We start from the raw sequence: 24312 nt of genomic DNA, 5'->3' as shown, positions 1-24312 counted from the left end.
CCCAACTTATATTGTAATAAATATTTCAATTATGGTAACAGGGTTCACATCACAATAATATAAATATAAAACATAAAACATAAGAGTTTTACAAATTGTTTTCAAAATAATATTACAATACCAAATGCATATAAATATTTCGTCCTAAAAATCCTCTGCCCCGATGTCACAATATCAGAGCATTTCCCAAAATAAAATGCTAGCATCTTATATGCCACTTGCAGCTGGATCCTCTCCACCTAAAATATCCACAATTTATACGGTGAGAAAAGAAAATATCTATATGCAAAGTACATACAAACACATCACAGTATAATATCTACAAGCATATATATAGTTTAAATATCAATTATTCAACATTTTCATAATCCATCAAACACGTCAATATCACAGTTAACATTATGCCCAGATCTCGCCATATCTGACACAAGTGATACGGGTTAATTGCCTCACTCAACTCACACCATACCAGGGGTACGCTCGTCCCTGAAGCATCACCTACCCAAGGTTCGTATCATCCCTGATCTTACAAGGAATACGCTCATCCCTAAAGTATCCACCACCCAGGGTTCGTATCATCCTTAATCCTTTAGTGTGAGTATCCACAATCACATTACAATCAATACAATCTCTTGCAATTAACCCTATGTCAGGGCAGCCATAAATGACATAAGTGGTGGTGTTAACTGTCTTACTCATCACACACCATGCTAGGTCACGCCTTCCCTATAGCACTACTTATACAGGACCGTGCCATCCTAGTCATTGATGTGAAACATCACAATCACATCTATATCACAACCATACAACATTTCAACTCATAATTCAATTTCTATCACATATGCAATTTCATATGCATAACAATTAAGACAACAAAATAGAGTTTACATACCCCTCAATCATTCTTAATAATTCCAACAAAATATAGCAAGATTATTAATGATACATGTCATATATTTATTGATTCAACACTCGACTTATTACATACTTAATACATCACATTATATTCCCTTAATTATAATCTAAATTGTCCATTAATGCAGTTCATTAGTCCAATAATCCAAAAGTTCAATATTCCAAGGGTCAATAATTCAATGTTTAATATTTCAATGGTCCAACCGTTCATGGGTCGCTTAGTTATAATATATATACAGATGATAATAGAGAAAATATAAATTAACTCCAGTAAAGGTGGCAGTGCCTCCTGGTTAGGAATCAATTTATATCTTCAATAGAATAATTATTCTAAATTATAAATTATATATATGCAGATAATAATAAAGAAATATAAATTAATTCCAGTAAAGGTGGCAGTGCCTCCTAGTTAGGAATCCATTTATATTTTCCAAATCATGTAATAAAAATATAACAAAGATGTACATTTTAGTCTTTTATCAAAAAACGTTTAAATTATAAATTAATAGGAGGCTCAGCCTTCCATTCAGATAAATTAAACATGCTTCTGAGAAATTCTACCCAATACCCTCATGTACTCTACATATAAATAACCCTCTTTTCTCCCGTACCTGGATAAATAGTAACTTGGGCAGAACCTCCTCCTCTTAAATCGGAACCGGAACTAGGGCAGAATCTCCTCTCTTTCTTTCTCCCTTTCTATCTCTCTAGAATTTCCTTCTCTCTAGAATTATGAATTTTCAAAACCCTAGGCCCCTATTTATAGAAATTTTGAAATTACTATGCACTATGCACTATTCATTAAAATAATATTATTTCATTATTATAATATTAAAGTTACTATGCACTATTCATTAAAATATTAGAATTAATTAAATTTTTAGAATTCTGAATTCCGCAGCCCCTCGTAGCCGCCCCTCATGCGCAGCCATTCACTATGCATGCATAGTAGAATACTATTCATACATACGTATACATGAATAGTAAAATACATATATGTAAATAGTAAAATACGTATATGTAAATAGTAAAATACGTATAAAAATATGGTAACTCTTCTATTAATTCCAATACATAAAAAAAATAAAATTTTGGAATGTTACATATGATCTCAAATCTCATGTATTAGCAAAATAATCTTGTATCCCATTTTTTAGCAAAGAAAAATTTTGATTAGAAAGAAGTTGAAAGTTTATGAATGTGAGGATGATAATTAGAGGCGTGTTTGCAATGTTGCTGCTAATTGCCAGCATTGTAGTAGTTTCAGCTTAAGTGGAGGTGATTTCACTACCATTTGAGAGGCATATGGGAGGTACATCCACAAGGATCACACCATCCAAACACAGCTACAAGTTCATGAAACAAATTAATATTAATATATCCAGCACTGTTGTTTAGTAGCATCGAGGGTATAGTCAGCATGGATAAAGTTGTCTATGTGGCCAGGTCTTGTGGATTGTCAGTTTCTGCTGAAACCAACTTTGATAGTAATTTTTCTATGATCATCTTTAATATATTAGTACATGTTTCCATCACAATTTATAGTATACATTATATACGCGGACAGATATGATACAGAGACAGATAGATATGTGTTCATGTCCCAGTGCTGATATTTTTTTATCATGTGTTATATGTTTTTAAACGGTGTAATATATTTTTTCTTTTTTGCATAATAATATTTTATAAACTTTTAGTGTCTGTGTACCTTGCATTATAAGATTTGTTCAACAACGTTTTACTTTTCGCATATATAATTTGCTTTACATCTTGGATGATGTGTTTTGACTTTGTTATTATTATTATAATGTTAGAATCAAAATTTAAGAAAACAATTAAGGCATCAAATGATAGATGAATTAAATATATATATATATATATATATATATATATATATAACATGATCATTGTAATTGAATAATTGTTAACCCTTTTAATTAAGGCACACGTCCCGGGTTTCTCATAGTCTTTTTTTATTTTTGTCCAACTGTATACTAAAAAAATAATAGAGAATTAAAAAGACAAAAAAAAATCTTCATATAATTTTCATCAAGTTTTTTATGTTTTTTATATTAAATTTTGTATTATATATTTAGCATAAAATATTTATAATTAAAAATATCTAAGTATTATCTTTTAAACGACAAACTTAATTGTAAAAATATGATGAATTTGATCTAAATTTTATCCTTTGAAAATAAATGGAATTAGGAATTAAAATTTGCCTTCGAAGTTATCAGAATACAAATCATATTTTTTACATAAAAAGTTAAAATAAAAAACCGTGTGTAGATCATATCTTACGGATAAACTACAACAACCAGAAGATTTGAAAATTTTGCACCTCAAGAAATTACATAAAAATAAATTTTGTTTATAAACTTCATATTAAGACAACTAAGTGAATTGCACTCTAAAGATGTTTTTGCTTCTTGTTGAGCCAGTAATAAGTATAACTTCGATCAAATAATCTTAAAAACTATTGAATTTTTTTAGTTTCTTATACTGATAAAGTGACAAGAGTTTTGGATAAAATTCCACGAAATGTCTCATTCATATGCAACACTAACCATATTATTTATACAAATATTTTATAATTACTTATAAATATTGATTTGCATCATGTACTTATGAATATTTTTCGAGTGATACTTTACAGAATAACAGTAGTTATTAGTTTTTTTGTTTGTACATTCACCATTTATTAGTTAATTACATCAAATATTTTATTACTTAAAATATCATCAATTAAATATAAAAATAAAATACCTAAAAAAATTTCAAAAAAAAAAAGGCTTGAATGAAAAATTGCATTTAAAATAGTTTAATTAGTAATTAATATAAGAATGAATTTATTAGTTTAGTTTGAAATTGTAATGATACGCAAATTAGTCTCTTTTTCACACCAGTTAAATTAGTCTTTAAAATTAATAAAGTGATCAAATGATTGTTGAAATTATACATTATTAATCAATTTAGCATTGAAGTTGTAATGAACAATCAAAATTTTCTCTAAAATAAATAAAATGACACAATCAACATAGTTCTTGAAAAATAAAATAAAATTGTAACAAGTTTCATTTGAAATCTTTTCAAAAGTTACTAGACAAAATTTTGTCATCTTGAAAAGATTTTCTTCATGCCGAAAATTTGTGATACTAATATTATTTCTTTCTTTTTTCTATTTCCATTAACGACTAGTATTTTAAGTACAATGTACATATATATTTATTATATATAATTAAAATTTATAATATATATATATATTATGTTTGAATATATAAATTTTGTTTAAATTTAATATATATATATATATATATATATATATTTAAATATATAAATTATATTTGAGATTTATGATAAATAATTTTTATAGTAACAAAAATATTATTTTTATTTATTAATAAATTATTTTAAAATATTAATATTTAATTTAAAAATAATTTTAATAAATAAAAATTAAATTAGATAAGAAATTTAAAAAAAAAAAATCCTACAAACTCTCTCATTTAAAAAAAAAAATTAAAAATACTCTCATGCAAGATAAATATCCATGTTTCATATATTAAAAATTGATTTAAATCATTTATAAGTGCGCAAATAAATCTAAAATGTCCTTAATCAAATAAAGTAAAAGAATAATAGAAGCATCAATTTACAACACTCAATAGACCTTCACCTCACCATTTTTAGTGTCACTACATATTGTCCTAAACAAATTAAAGTAAGAAATTGAGGAAAATGAACATACGGATAACTTTGATTTTGATTTATTTGTATATAAACATAAAAAAAACCTCAATAAAATAAAAATAAATAAATAAATAAATAAATTTTCGATATGTTATTTCTAATCATCTTAATTAATTAAAATACATATTTTTTAATATTTTTATAGGGGAGTGACTTTTTTATTTTAAGAATAAATTTTAATAAAATTATTTTACTCAATAATTCATTATTTATATTAAATTTTAATTATTTAAGTGTTGAATAATTTTTTTAATAAATAGAGCAAGTTTATAAATTTTTATATTTGCTAATTATATAATATTTCGTTATATGAATTTAAATTAATATATATTATATTTTTATGAATATACTTCAATTTGAATTAATATAATAAAGTATCAAACAAATTTTATTTTTTGTAAAAAAATTTAGATTTAATTTAATTATTAAAAAAATTTAATTTAATAGATGAATCATTGAAGTTTAATATAAACTATAAATTATTAAGTAGAATAATTTTATCTGTTGTAATATGTGGGTTCGTGCTAATGAAAAAAAAATATTTTTATGAATTGAAATATTTTTTTATGAAATAAAAATAGGAAGAATCTTGAATATATTAATTGTAATCACCTTAATTAATTCAAATTAAAATACGCACCAAATAATATTATCATAATGTATACATGTTATAATCAACTTAACTACTATAATCAAATATAATAATATGATTATGTGAATTTAACAAAATTAAGAAAAGGAATCGATAAAAAAGTAAAGTGAAAAAATAATGAATAAGGTGATGTCACGTACCATCTGTTTATCTGACAAAAGCTTCACTTACGATATACTAGTGAGGTACATTATTTTATTTAAATAAAAAGTTATATATATATATATATATATATATATATATATATATATATATATATATATATATATAAGAGAAAGAAAGAGAGAGTAAAAAAAATTAAAATAAGAAGAGAGTTGGTGAGATATATTGAGACAATTATAACAGAAAGAAAGTGTACTTAATCTAAATTTTAATATTTACATGTTAATGGTAATTTTATTTAAAGAAGATAGTATACAAATAATAAATAAGTGCCTTTACCAAAAAAAATAAATAAATAAGTGCAAAACTAAAAACATTTGAAAACAAATATAAATAAGCACTTTGTACCTCTACATATTTATTATATTTATTTAATAGTTGTTATTAAAAAATAATTTGATTTATTAAAATAGTCTTTAATTAAACTAATAAATAAAAATAAAAATAAAATATTTTAAATAAATGTAGATAAATAAGTTAAAGAATACAAGGATCTTTATAAAGTAGAAACAAAAATACTATCTCCCTTATGTATAATGAATAGAATCAATAGATAGAAAATAGATAAAATTGCTTAATTACATATAATGACGTGCAAATCATTATTAAAAGTTTATAATATAGTGCCACAAATCAATACAAATAAATTAAAAGTGAGATTCAATGCAATGTAGTTCAATTTTAAGAATAGGAACCAAAAGCTGAACTCATCTGCAATAAAATTAAAAAAAAAAAATTGATTTTAGTTTTCGGTTTAATCAGTCTTCAAATTTTCTTACTGTTTGACAGTTCAATTCAAATTTAAACCTCCCTACAAAACTTCTCTTATTTTACATTTTCTTTCTTCCTATATCTCCCTTTCTTAATTATAAAATTAATTATAGAAACTAATTTTAAGAATAAAATTTCTTTAACCAATAACTCCTTAGAAACATTTAAGCATGTCAATTTTCATGCAGGATCGGAGGTTAAAACAAAAAAAAAGGGACCACTCAAGTATCCATTTCAACGAGATGAGTCCTATATGCTTACTTCACAATATACAATACAAAACAGTATAAAGAAAATGATTTCAAACTCGAGTCAACATGACAAAATGACTTCCGTTACTTTGCTACCAGGGGAACACGTAAAAGTAAAAGAACTATATAAATTAATCCAGCTGAGGAACCCAAAATTTCAGATCTGGGCCAAAACAAATGAAAATTTCAGTCAAAAATATCTCTCCCTCAATTGCTATGCTGCTGTCGCAGAGGTAGGGCTCTTAACTCGATTTTCTATCCTTTCTTTCCGCAATGCCCCAAACTTAACATACTTTTTAACCCTTTATTTTCTCCATAAAAGAAAATTCCACCAGAACCCTAAAGAATCATGTTTCACATCTTCCTTATTCTTCAATTCATGCAGGCTCCGATCTTCTCTTGTTAAGAACAAAGGATAGAAAGGAAAAGTACTGAATGCAACGGCACAACGCAGGACACACAAATCATTGGTGAATTCCCCAAACCAAAGTCCAGAACCCAGGAAATGTCAATCTTAATCTCTAGTATCATCTGCCCTCAAGATTGGACAGCCAACCTTTGCAGATGCTCAAAGAAAACTTGAAGGCTTACATCATCAGTAAAGATTACATCTGAACCAGCAGCCATCTCGTGTGCATTATTATACGTTGCTGAGGGATTCAGTTTTGCTAATAAAAATCTAGCCTGTTAAAAACATCATCAAACCCCAGAAAGTTTCACAACGAGAAAAATCTAAACTTATGGAATCAATGAAAGGATAAGAACCGTTAATATGACTGAATTTTAGGAAAAGAAACCGCAACAGTTAATGAAGACAAATAACACTCAAACTGGTCTTGGTAAACTATACTGACCTGGGAACCATGTTGGTCACACACTACCAATCTAGGAACAGGGAACCGTTCTTTAATTATCATTTGGGCATCGTCATGTGGAGCTCGTAATAGTTGCGCAAAAGCCTATGCCATACATTAACGTTATCAGCAGATTGAGAAAAGTAATGACAAAAATGGGTCTGAATGGAATAACTTGCACAAAAAGCTATCAGAAAGTAATTAATTCTAGCAACTAGAATATAGTTTGAAGTCAAAGACAATGTAGTCAATAGCACTGCGAGCAAAATGCAAAAAGATTTTGATTATTGTCTTTTAAACCGTTTCTGATTTCTTTATTGGATTTTTTAATCTTTTAAACCTTTTTAGTTGCTCTCTTATTTGCAGGTAACAATGATGTCTTAAACAGGACCAGAGAAAGCACAAACCTGGTGTTCTGGTTGGTTCTGGTATCCCAAGTTGCGCCATTGAGCTATTGTCATCCCATGAAAAATAACCACACTAAAATATGCATCTAGCAACAAAATTCGCTCTGGAGCAATTGAAGCCACATCTAACAATGCTGGTGCAGGCAGGGAATTAAATGAATACGCTATCAGTGACGGCTGAATCATAACAGCAGCATTACTAATATTTTCCCTGTTTAACAACATGCGGAAATATGCAGTTTCATCTGGACTGTTGTTAAAAACCTGCCAAAACATTTCACCGTCCACAAGCCACAAAGTTAAATAAAGTTTGAAAAGCAGGACAAGAAGAAAATTACAATAAAATGTACCTGTACAAACTGTGAACGTCGTAGATTGAACATAAACTGAGGGAAAAGTGAAAATGATGGGTTTAATGTAAAAGATGATGGATCATCCTTGCGGTAGTCACCAAACTTAGAACAAAGGCGAATAAGAAACCGATCCAACCACCGTGTAGCATCAAATGTTTCCTGATCAAACAATAATTGATGCTAAGCAAGGGATTTGTTTATAGAAAGTGTCCTAAAGAAATTTTGCCATAGATAATATGATAGAATACCAATTGATAATAAAAAACAATCAGTGGTAAGTCCATATATATTTAATTTAATTTCCTGATTTATTTGGAAGCATCTTATTTCAGTTTGGAAATCCATCCATGTTCAGTTTAAATAAGTTTGCAATTCATCTCACTTTTGCAATGAGAATGAATACCATTTTTTTCAATCGATAATAACACAACTTGTTACATACCTCACTCTCCATTTTAAGTGAAGCAAATCTAGCCATTACAACAGCAGCAGTTTCTTGGTCAAATCCTTGAACCAATTCCTGAAGCAAAAAATGATACAAGTAATTAAAATTCCAGTATTTATCAATTTAAAATTTTCATTGTCAATAAACAATGGTCCTACGTTGCATATAGTGTAAATGTCGGGACTATAAACACACATAAATGTAAATGCATTTTGATAGATATCTGTATGACATAACTTGAGAATTAGACTTGACAGCAAGAAAAGAGAGTAAAGGGGGAAAAATCATCATTCTTAATATTATGATCATTATCAGAGCTCAAACTATTTCTTTGACAGTTACAAATATACAGGCATCCACAAACATCGATATATGGAAAGGCTGAAACTACCTCAGAGCTAACAGAACTATCTACCCATCTTCTAGTTACAGTTGTGACACGAAGCACTGATTGACCATTTGGACCCTGGTAACTGCAATAAGAACATGACCTTAACATTCAATGCCCGTGTAGAAGTGAAACAAGGAACAAAATAATACTTTTTGAGATCATATTAGTGAAATTTCTGTGACATAACCTTGTAAGGAACTGTAGGTACAATTGTGGGTTGACAGCACCTGGGGTGTTTGAACGATCACTTGATGAAAGATCAAACATCACAGTCAAGCACGTACTCTTGTCAAGGCCACACATCTTCCATGCTGTTGTGTTTCCCTCTCCTATAGCAGTATCAGCAACAGAAGGCCCTTTCTACAGTATGTGAATGTAACCATCAAAATCCAGAAATAACATGTATGACGTATTGATTCAGTCTTAGTTCTATAATTTGGATTGACCTAACAGCAACTCCAAATCCAGAGTTGATAAGCAACACAAACAAGAGAGTTTCAGGTTAAAAAAAAGAACACGATCCTACCTTTTCCAATGAAGTGCAAGGTCCAATTATTCCCTGAATTTTGATTTCCTTGGAGCAATTTATCTCCAAGGTTCCACTAAACATAAATAAATTTGATTGTGAGCATAAAAAAGAAAATGCATTTGTAAAAAGAAAATATCAGCAAAACATATGAAATGAGAGATTTCTCACTTGAAACAAAGACCCAGAGATTGCTCCCCGTCCTCAAAAACTCGCTTAAAAGAGTCCTTGAAGACAGAATGACCAAAACTTTCAGACAGGACAACAAGGCCACCAGTTCTTTCAACCGCAACTTTCATTTCTGCAACTCCAACCTTTATATTTAAAGCATCCATGAATCAGCACAAGACACAGAATGAGCATAATCAGATCATAATTGTTTTTCAATGCAACATTCTTAGAACATTACCAAGTCTATTTTCACACAAGTCCACTGCAAAATATAAACAAGAACTTTCTTGCATACCCACCAATTGCCATAAAGTCGATCATAAAAATCAACTGAAATTTGAAATATTACTAGAGTTTCTCTTAAGCATAAAAAACAATCAACAATTGTGATACCAATACCATCATATAACCAATCACCCAGATGGATGGAAGTGACACATTTATTAACCAAATTGTAATATAGCTTAAGGTCTAGTAGCCAAGTTTTGCCAGTTACAGGGAAACAAATTTAATTCAGAAGATCTACTCTAATACGCCTGTAAAACTTCTCTATAAGGAAGTTTAATTATGGATAACTACATGATTCTAGTTAATCTGTTAATGTAAGGTAAAAATATTATGTATTTTATAAAATTTAAGAAAAAGAGACACAAGAATGATCCCTGAAATCCTCCACTGGTAATGTTAAGGGCCTGCTTGGTTGGGCTTATTTAAGAAAAAAAATGTGTGTGTATATATATATATTGAGAAAGGGCATCAGTAAAAAATTTGAGATATTTGGATAAGCTTTTAAAAAAATGTTAAAAAGTTGGTGTTTTCAAAGCTTATCCAAACACGCATAATTGCTTAAAAATTCAAAATAAAAAAATCCCATTGTCAAACATTATGGCAGAAATGCAAGGTTAAATGTATTCTAATGTTCGGAAAATTGAGCTCCATGGGAATATCACACTTGATTATCAGAACTCACACTATGTCCTTCAAAATCTCACTTTCTGAAACCCATCAGCAATACAAGTAAAAGAATTCTTAATGCATGAGAAAATCAGTATGCTAGCACAAACCTGATCAAGTGCTGATGCAAAAATATCTAAAACGTGACCTTGGCTAACCAGCTGTTTTGCAAGACCCTCATAAAATTTGACTGCTTTCTTGAAGTATGGCGCTGCATCTTTATCAAGATCTTTATGAGACCGCACCGGGTCAGATAGATCTTTCGACACAATCTGCAAAAAACATAACTTGAAATAAAAACCTGCCAATATAAACAAGAACTAGCATTGCATTGACAACGGTTCCCTTCCATGTATTCAAAGTTAACCATAAAACCTTCCGTACTTTCAGCTCTAAATTAAGACAAAGAGACAAGATCACAAGAATTGCCCCCATTTATTCCGTCCAAAATGCTTATGACACAGAAGAAATCAAATCTTAGGAATATCAGAATAAATAGTAATGGCAGGATGCCTAAATAGTAATTGTCTATCCCTTCTAAAATAACTACAAGTTGTTCAGCACCTTTTCAAATGCTCCAGCCTCTAGGATAGCCAGTACAACTCCCACTAGCGACAAAACACAAATATCCAAATTTTGCACAAAAAAACCAGATTTTAATCGCATCATCTACCAAAGCACCCACGAAACTTCCATGCTACCGAGTCACAAAACTCAACAGCAAAACCACTCCTACAGCCACACATTCCTATCATAAACCTTCATAAACGAATGCCAAATATCCCTTTCTTAACTGCAACCTATCTTTCAATTTCACTATCCCAACAAAGAAAACGTCATCAAATGACACAGCAAACAACAAACAGAACAGCAATGTACCACGCCAGGTCCTTCCACTTTCCTTAACATCAACCAATCTTTCCATTTCATTAATCCAACAAAGCAAACATCATCAAATCACACAGCAAAAAATCATTAACAGCGACATACCGCGCCAGGTCCTTCCGTGCACGGCCCCCCAACCAAAGTTATGATCCTAGCACCAGTCCCAGGAGTACAAGCACTCAGCAATCCCGCAGCCACACTCAAAGCAACCCCCGTGCAGCGCGCAGGCCGCCGCCCCGGCGGAACCGGCCATTGATCCGTCTGCAATTCATCCAACAGCTGCAACAAAACAAATTACGGCATTAGAAGCTAGAATCACACCAGAGCACACCCTAGAAAGCAAGGAAATAATAAAATAGATACCGAATTGAGAGTATATTCACAATCAGAGGCGGGCAGCAAGAAGCGCGTGATGGCGGAATTGGGGAAGGCGGCGGCGGCGGCAGTGGAGGCGGCGACGGGGCCGCCCTTGTGCGGCCTCCTCCCGGGGGCGGAGAGGCCGAGCTGGTCGAGAACCTGATCAGCGGGGATGTCCTTGTTGCCGCGGAAGACGTAGACCTTGGACATGTCGGAGAAGCCCAATTCATGGACCTGGACTTGAGTCCCGAAGGAGACGAAGCCGACGAGGGCGTTGTCGGGGAGGAGGCCGACGGCGCGGCGGAGGGCGGACTTGAGGAAGAGGATCTCGTCGTGGATGAGGCAGGTGTCGAGGAGGAAGAGGAAGACGGGGGAGGGGCTGAGGGAGTTGGCGGAGAGGGGGAGGTTGTACTCGACGGTGGTGTACTGCGGGTAGAGCTCGCCGGGGAGGTTGGTCTCGGAAATGGCGTGGTAGTGAGGGGGGAAGTGGTTGCGCTGGTAGCAGAAGGGGCAGATCCAGATCTTGGCGGTGAAGTCGACGCGGGAGAAGGGGTTGAGGGCGGATGAGCAGGTCTTGCAGCGGAGAGGGGCGTAGGGGAGGCGGGGGATGTCCGTGTGGGGGCGGATCAGGGCCACCGTCGCCGCCAGAGGGATCACGCACTTGCTCGCCTCCACCTTCGTCCGGGGCCACACGTTCCACGTCATGCGGACTCCGTCCACGCCCTCGGGATCTGGGTTCGCCATCTCAGACATCGTCGATGAATATGATCGATCGATCCAATCTATAATAATCAATAACACAACACAAACCCAACCCCTTTCTTCCGATCGCAATCGCAATTCAATTCGCAGGGAAAGGGGTCACCGCGCTCACCACAAATCACAATGCCAATGCTCGTTCTAACGATCCAAACGCGAACACCTTAGGAGGACTGGTTTTGTACGCATTCATCATTTAACAAAAACTTCAGCATCCAAATCTATACTATTATTTTTATTTTTAGGTTTAACACATAATGTACATCAGTTTTTCAATAATTTTAATTACATCCTTAAATTTATAATTTTATATTTTTAGCTTTTTATATTTTTTAATTCAATTGCAAGACATTAATTTATAACGGTTTTTAATTGCCACACAAATAACCATTTATTTTAACTTTACTAATTCTAAGAATTTGATATTGTGATTACAAAAATTATAATAAATTAAAGACATAATTTCAAGTATTTTTAGGGTAAAGACCTGTTAAAAATTCTCAAAAGTTCGTAATGTATTCAAGCTTTTTTTTAATTTTCATTATACATGTTTTATTAATAAACTTTTTTATATACATGTTTTACTAATAAACTTTGTGAAAAAGAAAAATATCATGAATATGAAAACCTCGTTTCTTTTTCACAAAAACAAAACAAAACATTATTAAACCAAAAAATCATTTGTTTATTTATAATATTACGTTTGTGATTTATATATGTGAGTTTGTAAAACATAAATGCTCTTCCAAGTACGTTATAATTTAAAGAAAAAAAATGGGGTATCAATACTAACACTATTTTCTTATTCAGTTTAAATTTGATTAAAAAAATTATTTTTCTTGTAAGATTTAATAAGTTAGTTTTTGAGAATTTTTTAATTAAAATCTCAAATTTTAAAAAATAAGATTCTTAATCATCTAAAATTTTTGAATTTGTTCCTTATAATTAAGAATTTTTTTAGATTTCGTAATTGTACAAAACCAAGTAGCCAATACAAATATTTTAATTTTAGGGATTTATAAATATTTCTTAAGAAATTCAATAATCTATTAATGTATTAAATTTTCTTTTAATTAAAATTAAAATATTTATTAAAAATATTAAATATGCGTTGACTAATATTTCTATCATACTTACTGAATTAACATTTTTTTAAACATTCTAACAAAATATTTACATATGCTTAAGAGAAAATAAAATCTGCATGTATAAAAGTTGCTTACACCATCTTTCAGTTATAAAGTAGTATGTATGATAAGTTTGTTGATTATAAATATAATTATCTTTAAAATAATATAAAAATAATTTTTAATTAATTGAAGATGTAAAACTTTTATATTGAGTGAATTAAATTCATATTTTAATATCATATATTTAATATTTCTCATCACGATTAAATTGTAAGATAATATTTAAATAATCATATCATTTTACCAATGTGATACTACTATTTGTGTTTGTTACTACTTATATTGATACAGACGCAAGTTCTTACAAAACAAAAATTAAGAATTTAAGTAAACAAAAAATTTAATACCAAACTAATTAAAAAAGAAACCTTTTTTTTATTTTATACATTTGCGATAACAAAGTTCAAATTTAAAACTTTCCAGAAAATATTTCATTCACCCCAACTATTATTAGTCTAACACTAATATGTTATGAAACTCGGAAATTGTGTTTATAAGCAGTAAAACATATTTTAACTTCAAATATTAAATAAAAAAGCAAAATGCATTTACCATTTACATACTGTATTTGGTAAGGTGCCAGTTTTCTCAAAGAAAAGTCAAGGCCGTCCCCAGCCATTGAATTGTCGACAGTACATTCAACAGTTGTCATAGTCTTGTGTAGGTTTTTCACTTTTTCCTCTTTTTTTTTTCTTTTTTAACTTCTCTATAGGGCAGGGCAGGTAACTGCTACGCAGAGCAGGGCTGGACATAAAGAAAGGGGAAATTGCAGTGGTGACTCGGTGAGTGGTGACCATGCAGCCTGTATAATATGGTCTGGAATGGATCCTATGAGTTACCTCAAGAATAGGCTATTGTTCCTCCCAATTTTACCGTTTGCTATGAACCTCAGCTGTTTTCCTTTCTTTCATTGGATGTAGCACGTAACTAACATAATTAATAGATGTATTCAATTAATTATGAAACTAATGAAGAGATTGCTGCTGAAAGTTTTGAATTTTGTATATTTAAGGCCCGAGCCCGACAGTAAATATTTAAATTGATGATCCAAAAATACACGTGATATACAATTGTTGCTCCATAAATACACATTACTTTAAAGAATGCAAAAGCGCAATAACGGAAAGCATATATAAAATAATCGATTTGGATCCAGATGAGATGGACATTGAAAATAGCCTTTGAAATTGGGTAGCCAATAATGATCCTCAATTTGCATATCAACTATTGTGCTACTCAGTGGACCACCCTGGAAAAACGGTGCTAATACGCGTAAAATGCTATGAATATCACGTTCTTATATTAATTTCTCTTATTTGCGTTAGGCCCCTCGTTGAATCTTTGTTATCAAACATGGGAAGGTGAAATAAGGATTTTGATAGAAAAAGTAAGAGAATACAACAAGAAGATGCAGAGTTTTAAGACAGCGTATTTGCAAAAATGAACAAACTAGAACTATGAAAAACTGTAGTAAGTTATGTACCCCAAAAAAAAACTTGCGACATTATCACTTTGTTGTTCCAAACCATTTTAATCCTCTGGCCCTTAATGCAGAATGCAGGAGCAAAACAGGAGCCCATGCCAACTAATGCAGTATCAGAATTGTTGTGATCTACCTAGCACCACCACTAGCTAGTAGCTATCTTTAAGTATCTTGTAGGTTTTTTATACTAGGAATATATGGAGTCGAAGTTGCCTCCTTCTCACTGCATTGATGCGTTTATTTGCAAAACATCTAGAATCTGTAGTAAGGTTAGCAGGTCATACAAAAGAAAATAGAACAAAAAAAGAGAGGCATCTTTAACTATCTTTTAATTTCCCCTCTTCTTCCATCTTTCTCTTATGTTCTTTCTTAAACAATGTTTGGGGTTTGCCCAGTCCAAAACAAAAGTGGAAAAATTACCTTAACAGAAATCAATTACAACTTAGCTAACTATTATTGTACACACCCCAATAAAAACAATATATCACAATTTCAACTTTTTAAAAAGTGAGGATGTCTAGCTCTCTTAGTGCATAGATCCAATAAACAATGGGAGCACCATGCCACAATATTTCACTACTACCCTGCAAATTTCTGCTTCCTGATTTTAAGCGTAAATAGCTGTTGCTGAATTGAATGTCCAAAACAAAGTGACACAGTTTAGACTGGGAAGAGATAATAATAAATCAGATACTACTCTCATTTTCGAAGTTACCACAACCATTCATAACTTCTAAAATTTACAATTTTACCTCACAAATTTGATGACCAAACAAAAAATGTCTGCCAAGTAGAAGATCAAGTGAGCTTCATCTATTCACAGATAAACCAGATGATTTGCCTGGCTGTCTATTTGAGACATCATCTTCAGAATCTAATTCCCACCAAGAACATCTGTCATCCTTATAATCATCATCAACTTCACCACAGGTATCTTCAATATTATCATCTTCAGTAAGGGTATCATCCAGATTGAATTTCTTTTCATCCACATCTGGGTTATATGTCCACTCTAACCTCTTTAAGATATCACGATCCTTCCAGTTTTTCACAACCGAAACAGCCTGCTTTTTCGCCTTCCCCATCAAAACTTCCTCCCAAGAAAATGCAGTATCAGCAGTCCTCTTCAACACACCATCATCAACATCCCCAATGACAACGGTCTTGAGACACCGTAGCTTTGCTTCCTTTATCACGTCAACAAAATCAGTATCATCGGACACAAGGACCACACACTCAACCCTCCTATGATCCATGATATCCACCATGTGGCTTCGCAATGCTCTATCTGCAGCTTGTGGCTTATCCAACACAGTTTGAACCCAAAAACCAGCCCTCTTTAACTCATCTCCCAAACCATACCCCACTTTGGGAGTGAGAACATCACTTGCAGCCTTCCTATACTTTTCCATTTTCATGGAGTACTTACCCACCAACTTCACCTTCCTGCTCCCCCTAGCAGACTCTATCTGGTTCATCCTTTTCACGTGTTCACGCTCATGCAGCTGCTTGAAATGGTTAACAAGCTTTTCATTGGTATGAAACTTTCTCCCACAAACCTTACAACGATAGGGTTGATTCGGCTTGATGACACCCTTGTTCTCTAGACGATACAACAGTTCCCTCTCTTTCCTTTGCTCACGGACACAATGAGGAACATGGCTAAAAGTGTGACTATTTGCATAAGCCACCATGTAACGAACAACCCCAAAGGAAGATGAAGCTATTCTCAGCTTGTTGGCAACTTCATAAGGTGGGATTGCGTTGGGTGGTTTATTGTCCAAGTCCCAAAAAAGCCCCACCCTGTTTGGCTTCTCGTTTGGTACCAATTTCGGGTTTCCAACCCTTTCTGTCCCATAATAACAATATCTCAAAGCACTATAACTTGTGGGTTCTGGTGAGAAAAAGAAGATGCTACGAAATTTGAGGATATGCAATGGATTTTCTATCCTTCTATAAATCAAATAACTTGTAAAAGAAACCATAATGTTTCATTGAACGAGAAAGAGGAGTGAAGAAGACTGTAGAAAACCCATTTTTGTAAACCAGCACCGACCCTTGTAGCGGTTCCCGTTCAAGAGAGAATAGAGAACCGAACCGGGTTCGTTTAGAATCACGAACCGGCTCACCCCTCCCGGTTGAGGAAAGTGGTCAAATGGAGAGAGAGCATCGAAGGAGACGGTACAGCGAGGAAATGCATTGTTGGGGCATTTCGTCGAACAGTTACTCGGCGAGAGAGGGACGGAGAAAGAAAGAGAGTCTTGCGCGCGAGGCGAGTGATCAAATTCAATCAAATGAACTAAGCTGAGCCAGTTGTATTGTGTGATGAACTAGATTGGGCTTCTCTAGCCTTCGGCTCGTAGACTGATATCAGGTCAACCCAATAACGTACTGCGTTGTTCCACCTAGACCTCATAGATAATCTGGACAATAAGTTCGGCCATTTAGGCCCATTTTCTTTTTCTCGTTTCACAAGTTTTAAAACAAACTTATTTATTATTAATTATGTTTATCATTTTCTACATAAATGTTTAGAAATAAAAATATATATATTTTATTAAATATTAATAAATAAATAAAACAGAAACCAAAGACTTGCGCCCAAATTCGCAAAAAAATCTTCCATCTCCAAACTATTGTCTCTATTTTATACCTTCCTAATTAGAAAGTCACATATGAGGAAAAAAAACTTGAAGTATTTTTAACTTGACTTAATTTCAAAGAATAAACTATTATTTTATTAAACAATTAACCATTTTTTCATCAAACGTAAAAGGTGCATATACAGTAACTTAAGTTGGTGACCATCTTAATCTTACGAGTTGATTAATTAAATAATCAGTAATAATTTCTGGTTGGTGAGGGAAAGGTGCATGTGTTTGGTTTGGACACGTAAAAGCAGAGATGAGAGGACAAGGCAAACTGTGTGCCGCGTATTTTTTGATTCAGGATGGGTTTTTGGAGTTATTATTGTAAATGAATTATTGATGGAGTTATCTATATCTATCTATCCCCTTGGGTTCTGGTTCATGACTTCATATGGCATGGGGTATGGCAGTGACAAAATGTACGTATATGTTGCTGCTGCTACTGCTTTGGTTCCGTGGTCCATCATGTGCATAATAATGCGTAATCGTTTATTTGGTGTTTTTGCGAGAAGCTGACAGATAAGCCACCATCGTCTTTCAGAGACCGCCACGTTTGCGGTATGCATGCATGCATGCAATATTCAGCCGCAACCATATATGTGGCATAAAATGAGATCATTGACAGCTAGCTAGCTTCGTTTTTCTCAACAACCAGAAATACTATATATAATTTCTCCTCACCAACCGCACTATATATATATATATATATATATATATATATATATACCTCTCATATTCAAGTAACTTTCATCCTCGTTCGTGCTTAGTACTATACTTTCTATTAGTTACGTGTAACATAAAGTTGAGTAAACTTTAAACAAGGGTTTGACTTCGTTAATGATGGCGATGACTGTGACGATTCTGGTGGTGATGACCTTGCTCTCTGTCCTCTCTTCTGCATCGTGTGCTCGAATGGTTGGAGGGAAGACGGAGATCGCTGACGTGAGAACAAACAGGGAAGTGCAAGAGCTTGGGAGGTTCGCGGTGGAGGAGTTCAACCGTGGTTTGAAACAGTGGGAGAACAAAAATGGGAGAGAGCATGAGTTGAAGTTCTCAGAGGTGGTGGAGGCGCAGCAACAAGTGGTGTCAGGGATGAAGTACTATTTGAAGATATCTGCTACTACTCATAATGGGGTTGGCAAAATGTTCACCTCTGTGGTGGTGGTGAAGCCATGGCTTCATTCCAAGCAGCTTCTCCATTTTGCACCTGCATCCACCAGCACCATGGAGTGAAGAGTATTACACATAAGATGCACATATGGCTAGAATATGCTTTGGAGCTAAATATAAAATAATAACCACTAAGGTTAATCTCTTGACTAGATATGCATGGCGGTATTTGTAATTGCAAGTGAGCTTTTTTCCTCTACATTTTGTATGGTATATATGTGCTGGGGAGAACAGGAAATTCAACTACAAGTTGAAATCTACCAACCAACCATATGTACCAAATTAAGAAAATATTGAATAATAACTATATATATGCTAAAGTTTTGCTCTAAATGTCTTTCGATATATTTTTTTTTGAAGTATCCATCACCGATAACAGTGATTAATTTCCTCGCTACTTTGGAGGTACCTCAAAGGATGGGATAACTGGTTCTAATATTTAACGCGATTAATTTCTCCTCTACTTTAGAGGTACTTCAAAGGATGAGATAACTGGTTCCAATATTTAATGCGGTTGCATACACAAGTCAGGATTCGAATCTCTAACCTTACTTAATCGTTGAAAAGCCATGAAAAGGATTTTTATTAGACCATCTCATTATTTTACTTATCTCACATCATTCTTAATTCACTTCACATCATTCTTAATTAATTCACTTTTTATGATATAAACAATCCATACTTTTATAATCTTTTATAATTTTTTTTTATTGACAACTTCAAAAATTAATATAATTATTATAATTAAATATTAATTTAATTAAACATAATAAATAATATTTTAATATATAAAGTTTTAATAATAAAATTTATATCATTAATTTAATGTATATAAAAAATATTAAATATTAAAAGCAAATAAATTACATAATTATGAAAAAAAATATTGAATATATATATATATAACTAGTAATTAGTTTTGGATTCCTGGGTAAAGGAATAAAGATACATGGCTGTTTTTAAAATTTTAAGAGTGATTTTTTGTTTTAAATAATTTTGTTTATTTAAGAATCGTCATGTTATCATATTCTAATAGGAGTTGTTAACATATATTGTTGCTTATCATACTCACTTGGAGATGCTCTTAAGTGATATATATGAATTTTCGAGGATTCAAATTGCATGTTTCGATTATTCCAACAAATCCGTCTTCTTCTCCGACGAAGCAAGTCACGGCAATGGTTGGTTAGCTGTGTGTGACTTATTGTTTGTAAAACGAGTAAGTGTCACCTTTCACAAACCTTTACTCGAGTTGTGATACGAAAAAACAGAGTTTGGTATATGATTGGCTTTGTTTAGTTGGTGTATTTTGTAAATGTGTTGATATTCGTTTTTGTCACTTTTAGATTTGGTGATTTTTCATGTGTTTAGCATGAAATTCGTCTTTTGGTAGCTAAATTTCGGTCATCGGTTTGTACTCTTCGTTTTGGTAAGTTCGAGCTTTGGGGTTTTTGATTAGTTTAGCATTAGATTCCACTTTTGTTAGGTTTTTTTTTGGTTGAGGATTACAGTGCATGGTATAATACGCTTTGGATGCATAATTAGTTAGTGTTTTTATTTTTTCTATAAGTTCATGTTGTTAAGTAAATTGATAGAAGGATTGAAGTTGAATAATGATTTGTAATCTTTGACAGTGAAATGTTAAGATTGAGTTTGAATGAAATATACGTCTCTTTTGAAACATATTAAAAGATATCCATGTGGTGTATTTCGAAATTTCGATATAAATTGTTGGTAGAATAAGGATTATATTAGTGTGTTAAGCAAATAAATTTTGTATTTATGATATATTAGATGAAAAAATATAATTGTTGAGTAGTTTGTTGTATGCATTGAGGTTTATTTGAGAGATTTGAGAAATGAGAGATACTTTATGTTGAATTCAGATAAATAATGGAGCGAATGCATTTACCCCAAGTGTTTATAAACAAATAAAATCATAAATTGTTAGTGCACCAGGTATGAATTGGATTGACAAATTTGAAGTTGATCCAATGTGACTCATAAGATATGGTTGACAAATTTTGTGAACAAAATAGTGAAAATGTGTTTACTGAAAAATAATGTAAAATGTGATGTGATTTCATTGTATATCAATGTTGTTACATTCGTTTGTGGCATATTGTTTCTTAAACGAGAGATAATCATGTGGAATAATGTGGATTGATTGTTAACTAATTTGATTTGTCCGCAATGATTGAAGGATGGTAAAAGTTTATACATGACATAATATGATTGATAAGATAATGTTAATGATAGGATGATTTATGGATGTTGTGATAAATAGACATTGTGATATGGGTGCGAAAAAATGCAATAGGTTGAAATTTGTTAGAGAATTAATTGATTGATAAGTTGTAAAAGGAGGTGTAGTGCAATTGAATACAAGTCATATTAGTCCAACAAGTGATGTTGGTGAGCCGATTGTACTTAAGAGATTAGGTGGTCCAACCTTAGTAGAGAAAAATTAGAAGAACAGTAAATGATTTAAAGCAAGTTTACGATATTATGAAAATAGGTGGCCTAGGCCCAGGGAAGAAAGGGGAACAATTAAATTTAATTTCACTAATATTATCGAAACAAGTTTCATTAGGAAGTTTGAGTTGCAATATTTGGAGAAAATAGTATGGGTTTAGGGTTTAAAAACATATTGGTTAATGAAGTGACGAGAGAATGCAAATAATAAATTTATAGTAATAAATGTGAAAAATTTTATATCATGTGAAATAACGTTCCCAAAGTTAGTGTGAATCATAAGAGAATTAATTTAAAATGAAAAATAATATTTATTAATAATTGTATTGAAAGCTGTGTACATCATAAAGATATTTTTTTTGAGGGTTTTTATGAGATTTGTATGTCAGAAAAAGTGAAATGGCATTGGTGACTCAATGCTTGGTAGTTGGCACACATCAATTGTAAAAATACCACAAAAATTTGAATAAACATGCTTTGAGTCGTTTTATTTTGTAAAGAGTATTCCATTTTCAGTCATTGACCGTAGAAATGTTGAGGACTTTAGGTTATAAAATTAATAGTAATATGAATCAGACAGTTCAATGACATAGATAAAGTGTATGTTTGGAAAATGGTTTCAAATAACATTACTGACCTTTGGCACTTTCCAACACTTAACATGCATTTTAGAATGACAATCAAAACGCATTGAAAATTATGTTAAATATGGAACTTAAACAGTAATAATGATATATGTAATGTTGGTAAGACAAGATAAATAAAAGCTAAATAACCCTAAATATGAAACTTAAATAATAATAATGATATAGGGCATGTTCATAAGATAACTTAAATGAAAGTTTTTAACAGTAGTAAAATAATGAAATAGCCTTAATGATTTATCTTCTTGACTTGGATTACTAAAGATTTTAGGTCCTCAACCTCCTGTAAATTCATGTCGTCTTCCTGTCTTTGAAGAACTTTGTGCATGTTGTTGTTAAGTAGAACTAAAATGTAGATGTTTTTTTCCTCTTCCTCTTGACAATATCAAAAGTTTTATATATATTTCCAGACTCATTCTTTAACAAACAATTTGTATAATTGTTAATCTCCTGTGTCTCAACAATGCTAACATGGATGTACTAAAATATTGACAATGAACACAAAATAAGTTATATTGTATATAAGTGTATTTAAAATTTATAATAAAACAAGGTAAAATAAAAAGTATTACAATTTGTTGATTTCCCTTGACTGCACTTTTGGTCAATTTGAACGTCCAAGAGTGTGCATTATTTATTCTAGTGTAGGAATTTCAACATAACCTTAGTTTTGCTTCTTGTTGATTAAGTAAGTTTGGGGTATAAGGAATTTATTTGTCATTAGATGTGAAGATTCTACTGTCGAAGCGTTCTCCCCTTTTGTAGTTGAACACAATGCCATGCAAATCTTTGAGTCCATAAAAATCTGTCATGTTTTGAACATCGATTGTGAAAATTCCAACCTGTCCTTTCTTGGTGGTGATGCTGATGGGAAAGCAGTTTCCTTCCAGATCTCTCACAATGCATTTGTTAAAGGTGAGGGTTTCCTTCCAATGATGGTAAAAACGTACTTGAATAATCACTTGTCCCTAGGTCAGAAAAAAAAAAACTTAAATTCATACATTATTTGACAAAATATGTAAAATGTTGATGTTACATAGTAACTTTTTAAGGCCATATAGTTCTGCTTAAAATTGAGAAATGTCACATTCTTCATTGAACAAAATTATTTGTTGTCGTGGAAGTCATAGTGGAAGGACATACATATTAATGTTACGATGATATGATTTAATAGAAAGACAAAGTTAGAGATAACATTACCGAGGGAGGAGGCAACAATGGAAGTCGTAATGGAAGTTTTGTTGTTGCAGCAAAGGAAATGAAAGGTTTTGAGTTGGTAGGGAGGAAGATTTTGTGGTGCAGCAATGTAAATGAAACCATGAGAGTTGTGAAGGAAATGAGACTTACGAACAACCATGGAAGTTATGTTTCAAAATCTTGGGAGTTGTGATTTGGTATGAATGCGAAGGATGTCATTAACTGTGTAAATTGATTATTAAAATAAAAATCTATGTAATTATGGTAATATCATATCAAATATAAAATGTATACTTTTTATATTATAATTTAATAAATTAAATAGGTAATATTTAGATAAAAAATTATTTACGAATCCTTGAGTTAATTTTTTAACAATATATTAAATGTAAGTTAAATTTTTGAAGGTTATGTTATTTGTAAATAAATATTAAAGAATTATAATTTTGTTGCAAATAGTATTTGTTAATTTATTTATTTTGCAAATAAATTTGTTTAATATATAAATAGTATTTATAAATTATTTATATTTGCAAATTGATAATTGGTAATTGATAACGGGTAATATTCATAAATTTAAGTAATAATAATGGAAAGTAGTCATCTATAACTCTCGAAATACAAAGTTGTGTTGTGTTGGCAACCAATTGAAGCACCCAGACATTTAGGACATTTCCAATGGAAGCAACTCATTTGAGTTGCTTCATCCATTGAAAAATGAAAAAAGTGCTCCCCAATGTGCCATGTCAGCATTAAACAGCTCAAACAAAAATTTATTCCAATGGTAAGAAACTTTAAGAAATTCAACTTTTAGAATTTTTTTTCAAATCATTTATAAACCAAATTAAAATTTTTATTAAAAAAGACAATTGTACTACAATAAAAGAAAATAAATACAT

The 24312-nt window shown here is 31.7% G+C and overlaps 3 protein-coding genes across 3 annotated transcripts; 1 reads left to right on the top strand and 2 right to left on the bottom strand.

Moving 5' to 3' along the window:
- Positions 1-6450: 6450 nt before the first annotated feature.
- Positions 6451-12814, bottom strand: LOC109808318 (protein transport protein SEC23 E). Its single transcript, XM_083071464.1, has 12 exons — positions 11854-12814; positions 11596-11769; positions 10716-10877; positions 9652-9794; positions 9481-9556; positions 9142-9314; positions 8955-9036; positions 8561-8638; positions 8116-8277; positions 7766-8029; positions 7359-7463; positions 6451-7188 (listed from the first exon to the last, which is right to left on the bottom strand). Exons 1-12 carry the CDS (start codon positions 12598-12600, stop codon positions 7042-7044), a joined length of 2313 nt encoding a protein of 770 aa, XP_082927590.1. The 5' UTR covers positions 12601-12814; the 3' UTR covers positions 6451-7041.
- Positions 12815-15572: 2758 nt separating this feature from the next.
- On the bottom strand, positions 15573-17737 carry LOC109796454 (zinc finger (C2H2 type) family protein). The gene has a single exon (XM_020356127.3). The coding sequence runs from the start codon at positions 17262-17264 to the stop codon at positions 16089-16091; it is 1176 nt and encodes a 391-aa protein (XP_020211716.1). The 5' UTR covers positions 17265-17737; the 3' UTR covers positions 15573-16088.
- A 912-nt stretch (positions 17738-18649) lies between these two features.
- Positions 18650-19430, top strand: CYS2 (PHYTOCYSTATIN 2). Its single transcript, XM_020360763.2, has one exon. The coding sequence runs from the start codon at positions 18765-18767 to the stop codon at positions 19158-19160; it is 396 nt and encodes a 131-aa protein (XP_020216352.1). The 5' UTR covers positions 18650-18764; the 3' UTR covers positions 19161-19430.
- Positions 19431-24312: the final 4882 nt, after the last annotated feature.

The sequence above is a fragment of the Cajanus cajan genome, chromosome 3, assembly GCF_000230855.2.
Source record: "Cajanus cajan strain Asha chromosome 3, NIPB_CcT2T_4, whole genome shotgun sequence".
NCBI lineage: Eukaryota > Viridiplantae > Streptophyta > Magnoliopsida > Fabales > Fabaceae > Cajanus > Cajanus cajan.
The sequence above is the reverse complement of the archived record's forward strand: the minus strand, read 5'-3'. Positions and strand labels throughout refer to the sequence as shown.

Coding starts and splice junctions, on each gene's coding strand:
- CYS2 (XM_020360763.2), top strand. CDS start 18,765: ATGATGGCGATGACTGTGACGATTCTGGTGGTGATGACCTTGCTCTCT.
- LOC109796454 (XM_020356127.3), bottom strand. CDS start 17,264: ATGGTTTCTTTTACAAGTTATTTGATTTATAGAAGGATAGAAAATCCA.
- LOC109808318 (XM_083071464.1), bottom strand. CDS start 12,600: ATGTCTGAGATGGCGAACCCAGATCCCGAGGGCGTGGACGGAGTCCGC. Junction 9,315..9,480: donor CTTGCACTTCATTGGAAAAG/GTAGGATCGTGT, acceptor CACATACTGTAG/AAAGGGCCTTCTGTTGCTGA. Junction 8,030..8,115: donor GACGTTCACAGTTTGTACAG/GTACATTTTATT, acceptor ATGTTTTGGCAG/GTTTTTAACAACAGTCCAGA.